General features: G+C 48.7%; 1 protein-coding gene and 2 long non-coding RNA genes across 4 annotated transcripts in view; 2 read left to right on the forward strand and 1 right to left on the reverse strand.

Moving 5' to 3' along the window:
* The window catches only part of LOC308572652 (uncharacterized protein), a 33,829-nt gene extending 24,243 nt beyond the window's left edge, over positions 1–9,586 (reverse strand). The window contains exon 1 of the mRNA XM_081168911.1: positions 9,321–9,586. Within this exon, the coding sequence (XP_081025037.1) occupies positions 9,321–9,354 (34 nt within the window). The 5' untranslated portion in view covers positions 9,355–9,586. The remainder of the gene's footprint in view (positions 1–9,320) is intronic.
* The window catches only part of LOC308572682, a 39,574-nt gene extending 21,425 nt beyond the window's left edge, over positions 1–18,149 (forward strand). The window contains exons 1-2 of one of the 2 annotated variants that reach the window (XR_014001835.1): positions 14,681–15,240; positions 16,064–18,149. This is a non-coding gene — a long non-coding RNA (uncharacterized lncRNA). Of the gene's footprint in view, positions 1–14,680; positions 15,241–16,063 lie in introns of those variants that run through there. The other variant, XR_014001834.1, reaches the window with a different exon arrangement.
* On the forward strand, positions 4,634–5,164 carry LOC308571583. Its single transcript, XR_014001537.1, has 2 exons — positions 4,634–4,702; positions 4,967–5,164. It is a non-coding gene; the product is annotated as an uncharacterized lncRNA (long non-coding RNA).
* Positions 18,150–19,499: the final 1,350 nt, after the last annotated feature.

Here is a 19,499-nt window from a genome sequence, read left to right on the forward strand (position 1 = left end):
AGTCGGCTTCAGGTGTTCAGCGGGTGTGGATAGGCTAGGTGCAGTTGTATCAGTAGGCTCAGGACTCGGTGTAGAAGCGGTCTTGGATGGGGTTGGTGTTGTAGTCTCACTAGTTGTTACTGGAGCTTCAGTACTATGCTCCCTGGAGGAGGTAGTGAATGTGGACTGAGAAGACACCTCTGTTGTGGATGGTTGTTCAGTTGTGGAGGAACTAGGCATCACTGTGTACTCAGATGAGGTCCCGTATGGTGTAGTCGGCTTCAGGTGTTCTGCGGGTGTGTTTATGCTTGTTGATAGGCTGGGTGCAGTGGTCTCAGTAGGCTCAGGACTGGGTGTAGAAGCGGTCTTGGAGGGAGTAGGTGTTGTAATCTCACTTGTTGTAACTGTAGTTTCAGTACTATGCTCCCTGGAGGAGGTAGTGAATGTGGACTGAGAAGACACCTCTGTTGTGGATGGTTGTTCAGTGGTGGAGGAACTAGGCATCACTGTGTACTCAGATGAGGTCCCTTGTGGTGTAGTCGACTTCAGGTGTTCAGCGGGTGTGTTTATGCTTGTTGATATGCTGGGTGCAGTGGTCTCAGTAGGCTCAGGACTGGGTGTAGAAGCGGTCTTCGAGGGAGTAGGTATTGTAATCTCACTTGTTGTAACTGTAGTTTCAGTACTATGCTCCCCGGAGGAGGTAGTGAATGTGGACTGAGAAGACACCTCTGTTGTGGATGGTTGTTCAGTGGTGGAGGAACTAGGCATCACTGTGTACTCAGATGAGGTCCCTTGTGGTGTAGTCCGCTTCAGGTGTTCTGCGGGTGTGTTTATGCTTGTTGATATGCTGGGTGCAGTGGTCTCAGTAGGCTCAGGACTGGGTGTAGAAGCGGTCTTGGATGGGGTTGGTGTTGTAGTCTCACTAGTTGTTTCTGGAGCTTCAGTACTATGCTCCCTGGAGGAGGTAGTGAATGTGGACTGAGAAGACACCTCTGTTGTGGATGGTTGTTCAGTGGTGGAGGAACTAGGCATCACTGTGTACTCAGATGAGGTCCCTTGTGGTGTAGTCCGCTTCAGGTGTTCAGCGGGTGTGTTTATGCTTGTTGATATGCTGGGTGCAGTGGTCTCAGTAGGCTCAGGATTGGGTGTAGAAGCCGTCTTGGAGGGAGTAGGTGTTGTAATCTCACTTGTTGTTTCTGGAGTTTCAGTACTATGCTCCCTGGAGGAGGTAGTGAATGTGGACTGAGAAGACACCTCTGTTGTGGATGGTTGTTCAGTGGTGGAAGAACTAGACTTCACTGTGTACTCAGATGAGGTCCCGTGTGGTGTAGTCGGCTTCAGGTGTTCAGCGGGTGTGTTTATGCTTGTTGATAGGCTGGGTGCAGTGGTCTCAGTAGGCTCAGGACTGGGTGTAGAAGCGGTCTTCGAGGGAGTAGGTGTTGTAATCTCACTTGTTGTAACTGTAGTTTCAGTACTATGCTCCCTGGAGGAGGTAGTGAATGTGGACTGAGAAGACACTTCTGTTGTGGATGGTTGTTCAGTGGTGGAAGAACTCGACTTCACTGTGTACTCAGATGAGGTCCCGTGTGGTGTAGTCAGCTTCAGGTGTTCAGCGGGTGTGTTTATGCTTGTTGATATGCTGGGTGCAGTGGTCTCAGTAGGCTCAGGACTGGGTGTAGAAGCGGTCTTGGAGGGAGTAGGTGTTGTAATCTCACTTGTTGTTTCTGGAGCTTCAGTACTATGCTCCCTGGAAGAGGTAGTGAATGTGGACTGAGAAGACACCTCTGTTGTGGATGGTTGTTCAGTGGTGGAGGAACTAGGCATCACTGTGTACTCAGATGAGGTCCCTTGTGGTGTAGTCCGCTTCAGGTGTTCAGCGGGTGTGTTTATGCTTGTTGATATTCTGGGTGCAGTGGTCTCAGTAGGCTCAGGACTGCGTGTAGAAGCGGTCTTGGAGGGAGTAGGTGTTGTAATCTCACTTGTTGTTTCTGGAGCTTCAGTACTATGCTCCCTGGAGGAGGTAGTGAATGTGGACTGAGAAGACACCTCTGTTGTGGATGGTTGTTCAGTGGTGGAAGAACTAGACATCACTGTGTACTCAGATGAGGTCCTGTGTGGTGTAGTCGGCTTCAGGTGGTCAGAGGGTGTGTTTATGCTTGTTGATAGGCTGGGTGCAGTTGTCTCAGTAGGCTCAGGACTCGGTGTAGAAGCGGTCTTGGATGGGGTTGGTGTTGTAGTCTCACTAGTTGTTACTGGAGCTTCAGTACTATGCTCCCTGGAGGAGGTAGTGAATGTGGACTGAGAAGACACTTCTGTTGTGGATGGTTGTTCAGTGGTGGAAGAACTAGACTTCACTGTGTACTCAGATGAGGTCCTGTGTGGTGTAGTCGGCTTCAGGTGTTCTGCGGGTGTGTTTGTTCTTGTGGACAGGCTGGGTGCAGTTGTCTCAGTAGGCTCAGGAATGGGTGTAGAAGGGGTCTTGGAGGGAGTAGGTGTTGTAATCTCACTTGTTGTAACTGTAGTTTCAGTACTATGCTCCCTGGAGGAGGTAGTGAATGTGGACTGAGAAGACACCTCTGTTGTGGATGGTTGTTCAGTGGTGGAAGAACTAGACTTCACTGTGTACTCAGATGAGGTCCCGTGGGGTGTAGTCGGCTTCAGGTGTTCAGCGGGTGTGTTTATGCTTGTTGATAGGCTGGGTGCAGTGGTCTCAGTAGGCTCAGGACTGGGTGTAGAAGCGGTCTTCGAGGGAGTAGGTATTGTAATCTCACTTGTTGTAACTGTAGTTTCAGTACTATGCTCCCTCGAGGAGGTAGTGAATGTGGACTGAGAAGACACTTCTGTTGTGGATGGTTGTTCAGTGGTGGAAGAACTAGACTTCACTGTGTACTCAAATGAGGTCCCGTGTGGTGTAGTCGGCTTCAGGTGTTCTGCGGGTGTGTTTACGCTTGTTGATATGCTGGGTGCAGTTGTCTCAGAAGGCTCAGGACTGAGTGTAGAAGCGGTCTGGGAGGGAGTAGGTGTTGTAATCTCACTTGTTGTAACTGTAGTTTCAGTACTATGCTCCCTGGATGAGGTAGTGAATGTGGACTGAGAAGACACCTCTGTTGTGGATGGTTGTTCAGTGGTGGAGGAACTAAGCATCACTGTGTACTCAGATGAGGTCCCTTGTGGTGTAGTCGGCTTCAGGTGTTCAGCGGGTGTGGATAGGCTAGGTGCAGTTGTATCAGTAGGCTCAGGACTCGGTGTAGAAGCGGTCTTGGATGGGGTTGGTGTTGTAGTCTCACTAGTTGTTACTGGAGCTTCAGTACTATGCTCCCTGGAGGAGGTAGTGAATGTGGACTGAGAAGACACCTCTGTTGTGGATGGTTGTTCAGTTGTGGAGGAACTAGGCATCACTGTGTACTCAGATGAGGTCCCGTATGGTGTAGTCGGCTTCAGGTGTTCTGCGGGTGTGTTTATGCTTGTTGATAGGCTGGGTGCAGTGGTCTCAGTAGGCTCAGGACTGGGTGTAGAAGCGGTCTTCGAGGGAGTAGGTGTTGTAATCTCACTTGTTGTAACTGTAGTTTCAGTACTATGCTCCCCGGAGGAGGTAGTGAATGTGGACTGAGAAGACACCTCTGTTGTGGATGGTTGTTCAGTGGTGGAGGAACTAGGCATCACTGTGTACTCAGATGAGGTCCCTTGTGGTGTAGTCCGCTTCAGGTGTTCTGCGGGTGTGTTTATGCTTGTTGATATGCTGGGTGCAGTGGTCTCAGTAGGCTCAGGACTGGGTGTAGAAGCGGTCTTGGATGGGGTTGGTGTTGTAGTCTCACTAGTTGTTTCTGGAGCTTCAGTACTATGCTCCCTGGAGGAGGTAGTGAATGTGGACTGAGAAGACACCTCTGTTGTGGATGGTTGTTCAGTGGTGGAGGAACTAGGCATCACTGTGTACTCAGATGAGGTCCCTTGTGGTGTAGTCCGCTTCAGGTGTTCAGCGGGTGTGTTTATGCTTGTTGATATGCTGGGTGCAGTGGTCTCAGTAGGCTCAGGATTGGGTGTAGAAGCCGTCTTGGAGGGAGTAGGTGTTGTAATCTCACTTGTTGTTTCTGGAGTTTCAGTACTATGCTCCCTGGAGGAGGTAGTGAATGTGGACTGAGAAGACACCTCTGTTGTGGATGGTTGTTCAGTGGTGGAAGAACTAGACTTCACTGTGTACTCAGATGAGGTCCCGTGTGGTGTAGTCGGCTTCAGGTGTTCAGCGGGTGTGTTTATGCTTGTTGATAGGCTGGGTGCAGTGGTCTCAGTAGGCTCAGGACTGGGTGTAGAAGCGGTCTTCGAGGGAGTAGGTGTTGTAATCTCACTTGTTGTAACTGTAGTTTCAGTACTATGCTCCCTGGAGGAGGTAGTGAATGTGGACTGAGAAGACACTTCTGTTGTGGATGGTTGTTCAGTGGTGGAAGAACTAGACTTCACTGTGTACTCAGATGAGGTCCCGTGTGGTGTAGTCGGCTTCAGGTGTTCAGCGGGTGTGGATAGGCTAGGTGCAGTAGTCTCAGTAGGCTCAGGACTGGGTGTAGAAGCGGTCTTGGAGGGAGTAGGTGTTGTAATCTCACTTGTTGTTTCTGGAGCTTCAGTACTATGCTCCCTGGAGGAGGTAGTGAATTTGGACTGAGAAGACACCTCTGTTGTGGATGGTTGTTCAGTGGTGGAAGAACTAGACATCACTGTGTACTCAGATGAGGTCCTGTGTGGTGTAGTCGGCTTCAGGTGTTCTGCGGGTGTGTTTATGCTTGTTGATAGGCTGGGTGCAGTGGTCTCAGTAGGCTCAGGACTGGGTGTAGAAGCGGTCTTCGAGGGAGTAGGTGTTGTAATCTCACTTGTTGTAACTGTAGTTTCAGTACTATGCTCCCCGGAGGAGGTAGTGAATGTGGACTGAGAAGACACCTCTGTTGTGGATGGTTGTTCAGTGGTGGAGGAACTAGGCATCACTGTGTACTCAGATGAGGTCCCTTGTGGTGTAGTCCGCTTCAGGTGTTCTGCGGGTGTGTTTATGCTTGTGGACAGGCTGGGTGCAGTTGTCTCAGTAGGCTCAGGAATGGGTGTAGAAGGGGTCTTGGAGGGAGTAGGTGTTGTAATCTCACTTGTTGTAACTGTAGTTTCAGTACTATGCTCCCTGGAGGAGGTAGTGAATGTGGACTGAGAAGACACCTCTGTTGTGGATGGTTGTTCAGTGGTGGAAGAACTAGACATCACTGTGTACTCAGATGAGGTCCCGTGGGGTGTAGTCGGCTTCAGGTGTTCAGCGGGTGTGTTTATGCTTGTTGATAGGCTGGGTGCAGTGGTCTCAGTAGGCTCAGGACTGGGTGTAGAAGCGGTCTTCGAGGGAGTAGGTGTTGTAATCTCACTTGTTGTTTCTGGAGTTTCAGTACTATGCTCCCTGGAGGAGGTAGTGAATGTGGACTGAGAAGACACCTCTGTTGTGGATGGTTGTTCAGTGGTGGAAGAACTAGACTTCACTGTGTACTCAGATGAGGTCCCGTGTGGTGTAGTCGGCTTCAGGTGTTCAGCGGGTGTGTTTACGCTTGTTGATAGGCTGGGTGCAGTGGTCTCAGTAGGCTCAGGACTGGGTGTAGAAGCGGTCTTCGAGGGAGTAGGTGTTGTAATCTCACTTGTTGTAACTGTAGTTTCAGTACTATGCTCCCCGGAGGAGGTAGTGAATGTGGACTGAGAAGACACTTCTGTTGTGGATGGTTGTTCAGTGGTGGAAGAACTAGACTTCACTGTGTACTCAGATGAGGTCCCGTGTGGTGTAGTCGGCTTCAGGTGTTCAGCGGGTGTGGATAGGCTAGGTGCAGTAGTCTCAGTAGGCTCAGGACTGGGTGTAGAAGCGGTCTTGGAGGGAGTAGGTGTTGTAATCTCACTTGTTGTTTCTGGAGCTTCAGTACTATGCTCCCTGGAGGAGGTAGTGAATTTGGACTGAGAAGACACCTCTGTTGTGGATGGTTGTTCAGTGGTGGAAGAACTAGACATCACTGTGTACTCAGATGAGGTCCCGTGTGGTGTAGTCGGCTTCAGGTGGTCAGAGGGTGTGTTTATGCTTGTTGATAGGCTGGGTGCAGTTGTCTCAGTAGGCTCAGGACTCGGTGTAGAAGCGGTCTTGGATGGGGTTGGTGTTGTAGTCTCACTAGTTGTTACTGGAGCTTCAGTACTATGCTCCCTGGAGGAAGTAGTGAATGTGGACTGAGAAGACACATCTGTTGTGGATGGTTGTTCAGTGGTGGAAGAACTAGACTTCACTGTGTACTCAGATGAGGTCCTGTGTGGTGTAGTCGGCTTCAGGTGTTCTGCGGGTGTGTTTGTTCTTGTGGACAGGCTGGGTGCAGTTGTCTCAGTAGGCTCAGGAATGGGTGTAGAAGGGGTCTTGGAGGGAGTAGGTGTTGTAATCTCACTTGTTGTAACTGTAGTTTCAGTACTATGCTCCCTGGAGGAGGTAGTGAATGTGGACTGAGAAGACACCTCTGTTGTGGATGGTTGTTCAGTGGTGGAAGAACTAGACATCACTGTGTACTCAGATGAGGTCCCGTGGGGTGTAGTCGGCTTCAGGTGTTCAGCGGGTGTGTTTATGCTTGTTGATAGGCTGGGTGCAGTGGTCTCAGTAGGCTCAGGACTGGGTGTAGAAGCGGTCTTCGAGGGAGTAGGTATTGTAATCTCACTTGTTGTAACTGTAGTTTCAGTACTATGCTCCCTCGAAAAGGTAGTGAATGTGGACTGAGAAGACACTTCTGTTGTGGATGGTTGTTCAGTGGTGGAAGAACTAGACTTCACTGTGTACTCAGATGAGGTCCCTTGTGGTGTAGTCGGCTTCAGGTGTTCAGCGGGTGTGGATAGGCTAGGTTCAGTGGTCTCAGTAGGCTCAGGACTGGGTGTAGAAGCGGTCTTGGAGGGAGTAGGTGTTGTAATCTCACTTGTTGTTTCTGGAGTTTCAGTACTATGCTCCCTGGAGGAGGTAGTGAATGTGGACTGAGAAGACACCTCTGTTGTGGATGGTTGTTCAGTGGTGGAAGAACTCGACTTCACTGTGTACTCAGATGAGGTCCCGTGTGGTGTAGTCGGCTTCAGGTGTTCATCGGGTGTGTTTATGCTTGTTGATATGCTGGGTGCAGTGGTCTCAGTAGGCTCAGGACTGGGTGTAGAAGCGGTCTTCGGGGGAGTAGGTGTTGTAATCTCACTTGTTGTAACTGTAGTTTCAGTACTATGCTCCCTGGAGGAGGTAGTGAATGTGGACTGAGAAGACACCTCTGTTGTGGATGGTTGTTCAGTGGTGGAGGAACTAGACATCACTGTGTACTCAGATGAGGTCCCTTGTGGTGTAGTCGGCTTCAGGTGTTCAGCGTGTGTGTTTATGCTTGTTGATAGGCTGGGTGCAGTGGTCTCAGTAGGCTCAGGACTGGGTGTAGAAGCCGTCTTGGAGGGAGTAGGTGTTGTAATCTCACTTGTTGTAGTTTCAGTACTATGCTCCCTGGAGGAGGTAGTGAATGTGGACTGAGAAGACACCTCTGTTGTGGATGGTTGTTCAGTGGTGGAAGAACTAGACTTCACTGTGTACTCAGATGAGGTCCCGTGTGGTGTAGTCGGCTTCAGGTGTTCAGCGGGTGTGGATAGGCTGGGTGCAGTGGTCTCAGTAGGCTCAGGACTGGGTGTAGAAGCCGTCTTGGAGGGAGTAGGTGTTGTAATCTCACTTGTTGTAGTTTCAGTACTATGCTCCCTGGAGGAGGTAGTGAATGTGGACTGAGAAGACACCTCTGTTGTGGATGGTTGTTCAGTGGTGGAAGAACTAGACTTCACTGTGTACTCAGATGAGGTCCCGTGTGGTGTAGTCGGCTTCAGGTGTTCAGCGGGTGTGGATAGGCTGGGTGCAGTGGTCTCAGTAGGCTCAGGACTGGGTGTAGAAGCCGTCTTGGAGGGAGTAGGTGTTGTAATCTCACTTGTTGTAACTCTCATTTCAGTACTATGCTCCCTGGAGGAGGTAGTGAGTGTGGACTGAGAAGACACCTCTGTTGTGGATGGTTGTTCAGTGGTGGAAGAACTAGACTTCACTGTTGGCTCAATTGAAGTCTCAATTGGTTTAGTATGCGAGAAATGGTCAGTCTGTATGTTGTTACTTGAGGATAGCGTGAGTGTAGTTGTTAGAGAAGGCTGATGAATGGATGTAAAAGGAGTCGTAGGTGAAGAACCCGTTGTCGTACTATTCGTTGTTTTTGGAGTTTCTGTCTTCAAGTCGCTGGAGGAGACTGACATGCTTGACTGTGAAAACTCCTTTGTGGATGGTTGCTCAATGGTGGAAGAACTAGGCACCAATGGGGACTCAGTTGAAGTATCTTTTGGTGTAGCATGCGAGAAATGGTCAGTGGGTGTGTTGGTAATTGAGGATAGGGTCGGTGTAGTTGTGTCAGAAGACTGATTACTGGATGTAAAAGTAGTCGCAGATGGAGAGCTAGTTGTCGTATTACTTGTGGTTGGAGTCAAGTGACTGGAGACTGAAACCACTGCCTCTGTGGATGTAAAAAAGTTCCATCAATTACTTCTCTTTGTAGATTAATTAATAAATGAATTGCCTAAATCAGTGTATCTAACATGCAGGCCTCAACACACTCCCCAGTAAGATATAGCCCCCAGCATAGTTTAAAACATAGAATCATGCAGCGGAATATAGGCTTCTATACCACTTCAGTATCTCATTTAGTTTGAGTAGTAGATAGGTAGCCGTGTTGGTCTGCCATAGTCAAAATAAAAAAATTCCTTCCAGTAGCACCTTAAAGACCAACTGAAGAAGTTCTTGGTATCTGAAGAAGTGTGCATGCACACGAAAGCTCATACCAAGAACTAACTTAGTTGGTCTTTAAGGTGCTACTGGAAGGAATTTTTTTATTTTCATTTAGTTTGCTTATAGCACTGCGCCATTTCTACCCCTTTTGTAATAAACAGACCACAGTAAGTTTAAAACAGCTTTCCTAGAAATACTTCAAAGGTCATCTTCACGCCTTCAGCCAAGGAGGAACAAGTAAACACAGGAAGAACATCTTGAGTTACACTATGTAGAAAAATGTTTATAAGGACGCAGTGTGAGCCTGGAGCACCAGGCCAGACCTCCATTTGTTCCTGAGCTCACATAGTAGACCGAGTGAAGAAAGAAGCTTCATATCCTCCTTCTCCGGAGGATGGGGCATGACCCAAACGAGTCTAAGGATACAATTCCGTGGTCGTATTAAATATTAGGTAGCCCAGGCTTGCTTGTTATATTTAACTGCAATTTCCCACAGTCTCAACAGTTGTGTTTGGAGTCTCTGTAGTGAGCTTACTGGAAGGGACAGACAATGTTGACTGAGAAGACATCTTATTTGTGGATGGCTGCTCACTGGTGGAAGAACTAGATGTCTCTGTGGGCTCATTTGAGGTCTCTTCTTGTGTACTATGCCTCAAGGGAGGGAGGCTGACCAGCAGCAGTCAAAGTTAGCCCAGTGCAGATCCTAGGAGCTTGGGACCAGAGCTTGGGACCAGACCTCTCAAACAGGGGTGTTTGCAAGGGCATTTAGCAGGGGAGTTTAAGGGGGAGGCCCAGAGTTCTGTCTCTTGATATGGAGGGCGAGGGAGCTGCTGCAGTAACCTGTTACACCTGTGCCATGTTTGCCATTCTGCCAGAGAACAAGCAACAGTACACTTGTAGCAAGTGCAAGCGGGTTGTCTTGCAGGATGAGAAGTTGCAGCAACTTGAGGCCTGCCCAGCCACACCTCAAGCGACAGGACAACATGCAGAGTTACTTGATAGATCTGAGTTGACTGAGATTGAGCACCAAGAGAGATGCAGTGTCCCCAAGTGGGAAAAGATTGTCCATTGCAAGAGTCTAACCCCTGGAGGAATGTGATGCACAGAAGTAGGACAGTCACAAACCACACTTGGTCTTAGAGTTGCAAAATCGCCTCTATGCTCTCACCTTGGACACTGATTCTGGGCCAGAGGAGCTAGGACAGCAGTTGCCAACCTCAGAAGACACGAAGGTGGCTGTGAAAGCTACAGTGTGCAGAACGATTATTGTCATCCCCCAGAGGAGAAAGAGACAGGAGGAGATGGATTTGAAGGAGTCTTTTTCCATTCTTAATCTAACCCCATCAGATCCAAGGCTACTGACCGTGGATGAGTATGCTAATGCCCTTGCTACCTTCCATGGAGATGACAGTAGAGAAAGGGATTTGCAGCCTAGAGATGACAAGCTGGGAGGAAGGAGTAGGAAGTACTCAAACCATAAGTTTCCGGCCTTTGTAACTTATCCTAGCAATTTCAAAATAAGCTCCAATAAACAAGAGGGGAAGACTCAAGAAGAACAGAAGCAGACTCCAGGACACTCCAAGCAGCCTTTGGAAGGCACAGCCCATAGGATGATTCCTGCTACTCCCTACAGAAGGAGGAGACAAGTTGTGAATGTTTAGTCTGGAAAAGAGGAGATTGGGAGCAGATATGATAGCCATCTTCAAATACCTAAAGCTCGTTTTCTGCTGCAGAGGGGAGGACCCAAATCAATGGATTAAAGTTACAAAAAACGAGATTACAACCAAACATTAGGAAGAACTATCTGTTGGTAAGAGCTCATCAGCTGTGGAACGGGCTCCATTGGGAGGTGTGGACTCCCCTTCTTCAGAGGCTTTTAAGCAGAGGTTGGATGGCCATCTGTCATGGACGCGTTCATTGTGATTCCTGCCTTGCAGACGGTTGGACTAAACGAGTCCCGGGGTCCCATCCAAGTCTCCAATTCTTTTATTATTTGACCCCTTTTGGATTACTGTGTACAGTTCTTATCACCTCAAATGTGATATGGTAGATTTGGAAAAGGTTCAGACAAAGGCAACTGAAACAGTAAAAGGGATGGAGTGAAAAGTCCCTGTGAAGAAAGGGACTTTTTAGTTTAGAAAAGTTGAGTAAGAGGCAACATAATAGAAGTTTGTACGAATCATGCGTGGCATGGAGAAATTGGACAGAGGAAAGTTTTTCTCCACCTCTCTTATGCTTGAACCTGGGGACATCAAAAGAAGCTGAATGTTGGAAGATTTAACACAGATAATTTTTTTATATTTCTATTTACACAGCACGGAGTTAAACTGTGGAACTCCCTCCCACAGGAGGCTGGGTTGGCCGCCCACTTGGATGGCTTTAAAAGAGGACAGGGCAAATTCATGAAGGAGAGGGTTATCAATGGCTACTAGCCAAGATGGCTTGGCTCTGCCTCCACATACAGAAGCACTAGCGCTTCTGAATCAAGGACACAAGTATGGGATGGAGGGTAGACCTGGCTTGGCGGCAGAACAGGTGAAAGGGATCAAGGTGTCTCATTGGCTTCTCACAAGCTAACTCTAAGCCAGCAATGTGAAGCAGCTGCGTAAAAAGCTAACACAATCAAAGGCGACATAAACAGGCACACACAATATCATAACAAGTCCAGACGGCAAGAAGCAATAGATCCACTCTATTCTATGCTTGTCAGGCTGTGTCTGGTTCTGGGTGCCACCTTTTAAGAAGGACAAAGTTGAAGGTGACCAGGATGGAAACAAAGACCATGGCTCAGTCGGTAGTGCATGAGAATCTTCACCTCAGGGTTGTGGGTTTGAGCCCCACGTTGGGCAAAGGATTCCTGCGTCGCAGGGGGTGGACTGGATGACCCTCAGGATCCCTTCCAACCCTATGAATTTATGATTCTACAGGGATTGACTGAAAGAACTGGTTAGGTTGGCCCCTGGCAAAGGGAAGGTGAAAGGGACTCATGGTGACAGCAGTCTCGTAATGCTTACAGGGGTGCCATGGAAAAGATGGCGCAGACTCATGTTTTCTGCCATTCCAGAAGAGCAGGACTAGTACCAGTGGGTGGAATTGGCAGGGAAATGGCAGGTTCTGGCTGAGCAAGAGCAGGAGCTTCCCAATGGCATGAGCTGCTTGGCAGGGGAATATCGAGTGCCTCAGGTGGTGATGGTGGGCTCCCAGTCACTGGAGGGATATCAAGCAAAGAAGGGGCTTGTCAGGGACAAGCGACAGCTGCAGGACACATGAATGGCAGGTCTCCCACTGTAGGGTTTCACTAGCTGACCTCCTAGATCTCTTCCAATCCTAAAATTCTGTTATTCCAACTGTCAAGCTAAAAGAAGCTATGGAGCTACTGTTTAAAGTCTGTCGGGGGAAACTGAACACTCTGGTCACATATCCTGTGGAGACCAAATGTGGAAATCGATGGGGGACTTCCGGGTTAGCGCGAACAGCAAATGGCGGATTCCCTCCAAGCTCCGGAGGGAATCGGCTCAGTGGAAGAGGGGTCCTGCCGCGGCGGCGACGCGGGGACCCTTAGAAACCACAGGCGCGGATGCCTGTGGACTTGGTGACTCGGCGGGCACCATTTGCGCCCCCTCCGACCTGCAAAGAAGCCTTTTTTTTTTCAAGGCTTCGGAGCGGGTGGCGGAGAGCGGCGTGGTGCTGTGAGTAGACCGCTTCTTCCATGGAGTGAAGCCACAAGCCATAGCTGGAGAGCACTGACTTCTTTCCTTGATTATTTGGACTCCAAAAGTGACAACCCGTGAGTAATACGGAATTTGGAATTAAAAACTTTCTTTGAATTCGGTACGACCGGGGGAAGTGCCAAAAGGAAGTCCGTCTGCCCCCCCTTGCAGACATCTTAAAGCAAGGATTAAAAAACTAAGATTGGGAGACTGTCTTTTTCTCTTCGGGATAAAATTCTTAATTTCACGACTTGGATCGATAAGTTTATTACTGGAGGATTAGAACTGATTGTTAGAAGGAAGTGTAACCCCCCCCCCCCGGATCCGGGAGCGACCCGTGAGGGAGCCTGTGAAGATATCTACAGAGTTTGACAGCTGTCAACTGAGCTGTCAAAGTCAGGAAATTCTGTTTCTGCTACTTGTGTCGGTTACTTTTGTTATATTGGACTGTAAGCTTTTAAAATTAGAGAGGCAATAACAACAAAATAACCTGATTGTTGGAGAAAGAATACTTAGTAACCAAAATCCCTCTAGAGGGGACTTGGGACATTACAATGGCTGCGGATGGAAAATTACAAGCAGAGCTGGACAGGGTGTTTGAGTTTCTGGGAAAATTGCAAGAGCAGAGTGATGTTATGTCTATGAATCTCATATCTTTGAGCTCTAAAATAAACACATCTGCTGAAGTAGTGGACTCGACTCAAGAAGAATCTACAGCTGGAAAGCAAGACATATGTGCTGTTTCAAAGGAATGTGAAGGAGGAGCAGAAAGGATGCAACTGAAAAAGAACAACCAGAGGCCTGTTAAGCTAGCACACAAAGAAGATAAAATTTGGAAGTCAGAAACTTGGCTTGAAATGGAGAGTGAAGATTGGGGATTTCTCCCTATGGGGAGTCCGGAAGACTTATGGATTACAAATTTGATCAAGGTAAAGACTGGAAAGTTTGGGACATTTGGGAAATTTGGGCTGAGAAAGAACAAAAAGCAGGATCCGGACTCTTTCCTTAAATATGGAGGACTGGTTGGAAAAAACACAGACCCTAGTGGGTCAAAGATGCTCCGAGATCTGATGTTCAACATAAAGGACTGTCAACAAAACCGGCTGAAAGGGACTGAGAGAGATTTAAGGGCCTCGGATGTGATAGATCCAGGCTGAGAACTGATAGATTGAAGGACAATTTTTGGGGATCGAAACCGGGGGAAGGGGGGGGGGAAGAACTTTAGAATCTAAAGGGTTATAATTATATGTTTTTTATTTGTTAAGATTTTTTGTAATTATTTTACTAATTGGGAATTTCGTGAAAGGGAAGGTGGATCGATCTTAGAAAAAGGGGTTAAGGTTGAGTATTAAAATGAAACTTAGAAGTTTGAAATTGGCTAATTAAGACGAATTAAGTAAAATATTAACAAGGGTTTAATTGGGGTATAAAGAACTTGCTGGGCTAAACTTTGGAATGGGAATGCAAGAAGGGGAGGTGGGGGAAGTCCAGGAAAGTGGTTAAGAAAATAAGGTTTTAAAATTATATGTGTTTTTTGTGTGTAGTGTTGACATGTATGTTTATGTTTTGTGTGTTTGTCTTAAAAAATGAGAAAATCCTAATAAAAATTTATTAAAAAAACCCAAAACCAAATGTGGAAATCGATGGCCTTGCCTGCCTGTTTCTGAGAATGTGCCTCCAGACCCAAGCGGCTCCTGGAGCTTTCGCTCTGCTTGATCTCTGTCTCTTGCCACCCTGGCCTCTTTCCAGAGGAAGTGCCAGATACAAATCCAATAATTAAAGACCTCGTTAAGAACAAGCACAGGCCCCGCTCCTTTCCCAGAGAAAACCCACTCTTTAGCTCTAAATCGGAACAGACAGCAATCCATGAAAAACCCGAATTCATACCATGCAACTGTCCCGTGTTAAGCGGGGCATCCCAGGCTGACAGGAGCCTCACTGGCTTCCAATTCCAGTCCTGGGTGTCTTGTTTTGGCTCCTGTGCTCTGGCCACACCAGAGAACGGGGCCAAAAAACAGAAGGAAAACTTCCTTGACCTGCACGTCTCCACTCGCGGCATATTTGTGGTGCTGGTGGAGGAGGCTGTGCAGGCGGGCACAGATTCTTCCAAGACGGAGGAGGAGGAGGCCCCAGGCAAAGGTACAAGGAGGGAGAGCGGGTGGGCAGCAGCGAGCAGGCAAGGGAGGGGTGGGCAGCAGCAAATTTCCATGTTATTATTGCCTTTACACCCTGTCTTTTCTTTAAGAAGCGCAAGGTGATGACCCCACACCTCCCTCCTCTCCTTTTGGCCTTACAGACACACTCTGACGCAGGGAACGTGGCTGGCCCAAGATCGCCCAGGGGGCTACAAGGCTGAGGGGGGTTTTGAATCCTGGTCTCTCCCAGGCCCTAGCCCAGCTTCCTGACCGCCTCCACCGCCACCGGCTGAGAGGTCCGGAGCCTTCAGCCTCCTGCAGCCGTTCTTTCTGCCTCAATGTCAGATATGTGGAGGATAAAACTAGGTGTGACTTGTGACAACACCCAACCTGGGTCCTGCCAGTTGCCTATAAAGGCGGGGGGAGGGGGGCATGGACGCTGCAACGTGAGTCTCCTGCCGCCCGTGTCTTTTATCACCTGAAACCACCTTTAAATAAACAAATAAAGTTCTTGTTCTTTCCTGTGGTTACTCCAGGACTTGAAGGCCCACCAGGTGGAAATTGGCATTTGCAGAACAGAAGGACAGTAGCTGTGGCTGGATGAACTCAGGTAGGGAGAACCTTAGTTTCCACCCACCCACTCTCACAGCACTGTCAGCCACCCCCACAAATTTGGCCCACAGGGACCTCCACCCCCCCACATTCAGGCAGAATTCAGGGCTTGCCCACACTTGCCCCATGCCTACAAAGCACGGGTCCGAGAGGTTTTCTGCTTCTTTCGTGTTTTCTAGGAACAAGTCTGAGCAGTTTTCCATTTCCTTCTCCTTACTGCTAAATCGGCACAAACGTCAATCTGAGGAAAACCCAATGGACATTTGTTCCAACTGAGCAGTAAAGAGCAAGTTTTCCCGGGTTGGGGGGGGTGGGAGTGGTGGGAAAAGCGGAAGTGCGGACGATCCCTCAGCTGTCCACCAGCAAGTCAAGTTTGCGTCTTTACAGTTCATTGATAGCTCCTGTGCAGAAAACCTTCTTCCCCAGCAGATGGGAATGTTTGCAAGAAGGAAAGTGGCAGGGAACAAATGTGACAAAACATTCTTTGAGGATTGGAAACCTTTTGTAGAATATCTAAAGAACTATTATAAATTGCATGGAAACATGGGCAGGATTTGAAATATGAGCAACAGTGGAAATACATTAAGGCTAATAATTTGGGATGTATAAATGGAGTGGTTATAAGTTAAAATATGCAGCATTAAAGGATGAACATCATGGAGGGAGGATGGGGCATCAACTGATAAATTAAACATATTGTTGATGGTAAACTTTTTAAAATGAAATAAACAATTATTTGTTTTTTAGAAAAAGGAAAAAGAAAGTGGCAGGAAAATGCCCTGGAAAGTCTGGGGTGATAACGCTTGTTTTATAATCCTTAGAAAGCCAACACCTTCTAATCTCCCTGCAAACAAATCAGGGGAAATGCTCCATAAACCCATCTGCAGAAAGCTGCCTGGAACCCAACCGGGGCCATCAAATGAAACTGAGGAGCGAGAGAAAGAAAAGAAAGTCCTTCACACAGCACATGGTTAAACCATGGGACTCCTTCCCACATGATGTAGTGACAGCCACGAAGGTGGGTGGCTTTGGAAGAGGGTTGGACAAATCATGGCTTTCCGTAGCTAGTAGTCATAATGGTCATGTATGAGGATGAGAGGCAGTCTGCCACAGGACGCTCATCATCAGTGGGGAGGAAATCATCTGGAGAGGGCTGCTGCTCTCCTGTCCTGGCTTGTGGGCTTCTCACTGGGCTATCTAGTCAGCCACTGTGGCGAATGGGATGCTGGACTAGAGAGAACTTTGGTCCGACCCAAGAGCAAACTGGCTCCCCTGACGTTCCTTGTCTGACTGAGTTTCTCTGTGAGGAGGGAATGGGACTCTGCACATGCTCCAGGGAAGTCTCTTTTTAAAATAATAATTTAGGTATTTCGTGGATGAGCGACAGCTTCTGGGCTTGGGCTGCCAGGAGCCTTGGCATGCGATGAGCCCTGGCAAGGGGGCTGGCGACTCTCCTGTGACTCCACCCCTTCCCCAGATGCACCCACCACACAGCTGGTTGCCCAAGCGGCAGAGTTCCCACCCCGCCACACCCTCCGCATCCCGAAGGCTCCTGCGTTCCCAAATACTTACCCTCTGTGGAGGAGGCCATGATCAGCCCCGTCCAGAGGCAGAGAGCAAAGAGGCTCACCCCCATTCTCCAGTCATTGGGTCTCATGGGTTGAGGCACCAGGGGCCGCTGGCAAAGGGGAGGGCAGGTGCCAGAGGGTTTTCCAGGCAGAGGTCAAGGAGCGCACCTTCCACCGATCAGCACCAAAGCTGGATTGAAGCTCAAAGCTCCAGAGAGAGATTTCTAGCGGGGAGGGGAGGAGGAGGAAGAGGAGGAGGAGGTGGCTGGCCACACCATCCCTCAAAATTCTTCTGATAAGGGCAGGGATGTGTCACCTTCAGGGAGAGGCGTCCAGCAGGAGTTGTCTCATGGAGGAAACACCCTGGGAAGTGGTGGGTCAGTTGGGCATGGGGGGGGATTTGACCCGCTGGCAAGGAAAGGGCACTGGTAAGGAGGGAGGGCAGTCCTTCTTGGCAGGTATGTTCCAAGTGTGGTGCTCAGCCCGCCCAGTGTAAATAGCGACTTTGACAAAGGACCTTGGGCAAATATTTGCAGCGGGGAAGCTGTGAGCCAGGCCGGCCCCTCCCTAGAGCAGGTAAGGAAGGGATTGAATGAGGGAAAGGCAAAAAGGGCAATGGCGAGACTGCGGGGGAGAAAAAGGGGGAGAGAGAGGGGGGGAGCTGATTTGGAAGGGACCCCAAGGGTCATCTAGGGCAACCCACAAATCTCAGCTGAAGCATCCCTGGTGAATGGCCAGCCAACCTCTGCTTAAAAACCTCCAGGGAAGGAGAGTCCACCATATTCCAGGGGAGTCCGTTCCGCTGTCCAACAGCATGGAATCATAGACTGGAAGGAATCCCAAGGGAGTCATCTAGGCAACCCCCCTGCGATGCAAGAATCACAGTTAAACATCCAGGGTGGTATTACCACCCCACACCCCAATATGGTGTAATGTGGAATGCACAAAATACTTCATAATACCTCCCCAGTATTTTTTTATACTTTTGATCAATTTTGACAACTCTCCGTGCTTTTTTTCAGGGGGTCCTCAAGGGTACGCAGCGCTGGCACCCCCTCTTCTTGTTGTTGTTAAAAAGTGTGGCACTGACTGGAGCAACTTCATGCTGAGTACCAGCACCCATTTTTCCAGGAAAAAAGGCACTGATAACCTTGATAATCTTTTTAACAAGTCTGTTGAATTTTGAGAACTTTTAAACATCCTTTAACATACTAAGGCTGTACCAGGGCCAAAGGGGGAGGGGTAGTTTCGGGGGAGAGTTTTGAGATGACATTTAGGTTTATGATAATCCTAACAACTGTAAATTTTACTTATAAAACAATAGAAATCATCATCATCATTATTTTGTAGCACACTGCTTGGGACAAGTGCTCCCCGCTCCACCCCGTGCAAGTTTACTTTGCAAGAAATATCTAACAATTTGCAAAAGGGCTGCTAAGGGTTTAAAATTCAAACTGTCCAAGGTGGCAAATATTACAGCAAAAGGGGTGTGTGGGTGGGTGTGGGTGGGTGTGAAGGACATATTCTAGAAGCTAAATGAAAATGACAAAGGAAGTCCTGAGTTGTGCTGATGTAATGGACAGAGAAATCCAGCAATGAATTTTGGGTGACCCACTTTGGCCTTCAGGAGGTTGAGGATATCTGGCCTTCCATCTCAGACCAGTCTGGTCCTCGCTGCAGCTCTGATGCTCCTCTGGTCTGCAAGACCTCCTGTGGCCTCCGTGTTCGCCTTCCACAATCACCGTGCAAGTGATGCTTCAGTATCTGCTCACAACTGGACTTGTGAGCATGAGCCAGTTCCAATGAGAGACCTTGCTGCTGAGTGCAGATCCAATGTTACTGTGGTTTGTCATCCTCCAAGGCGCCTAGGAAAGTCTCCCTAGGAAAGTTGCCCCATGGAAAGCTTGAGGAGAAAAATCTGAGCCCCAGAACCCACCACTTGGCCCTTGAAGTATGTGTTTCTGCATGAGAGAGAGACAGAGAGACTGCCTATCTCTGTACATGTTCTGTGAGAATGCTGTGGGTGGGTGGGTAAAACGTGGTTCCATGGGCTTACTTCTCTCTCCCTCTCTCTCCCCTCCAGAGGTTGTTCAACGGTGAGAATGTAGTTGGGTGAAGCATGAAAATAATGGTGCCCGTTGCCTGCATCTCGGCAGCGTCACAATCCTATCTGATTACATTTCTGTAGTCCTGGGAAAAGAGAACGAAAGAAGGCTGTGTGTGAGTCCAGACGTTGTTGTTGCAAATATGTGCCCTGTTAACGATGGAGGGAAAACAAGACTTGTGCGGGGGACAAATCTCTGGGGCACGACCCCGGGTGTCGGCTTGCCTTTGCGCCAGGAGCAAGCATGTGTTTATCTCCGCTGTATCGCTTTCTGATAAATCCAGATTGACGTCAGGCAGTGCCCATTTGGGCTCATTTGCCTGCCTTGAAGTGGGACGTGCTACCTGCCCAGGTGAAAGGGCTCTGAGCACCAACCATACCCAAGAAGCTGTTTATCTAAGAGGAGCAGCCACAGAACAAGGGCTATAAATAGCACCCCTTGGGTTTCTGCCTTGTCACTTGATTGCCTCTTAGTAATGCCCCAAATAGACACCTCCTGGCCAAGACTCCACCTAGGCCACCTCTCCTCCTCCTCCTCCTCCATCAGAGCAGCTCCACAACCTTCGCCCAACTTGGAGTTCGGGG

The sequence above is a fragment of the Podarcis bocagei genome, assembly GCF_964188305.1.
Source record: "Podarcis bocagei genome assembly, chromosome: 13".
NCBI lineage: Eukaryota > Metazoa > Chordata > Lepidosauria > Squamata > Lacertidae > Podarcis > Podarcis bocagei.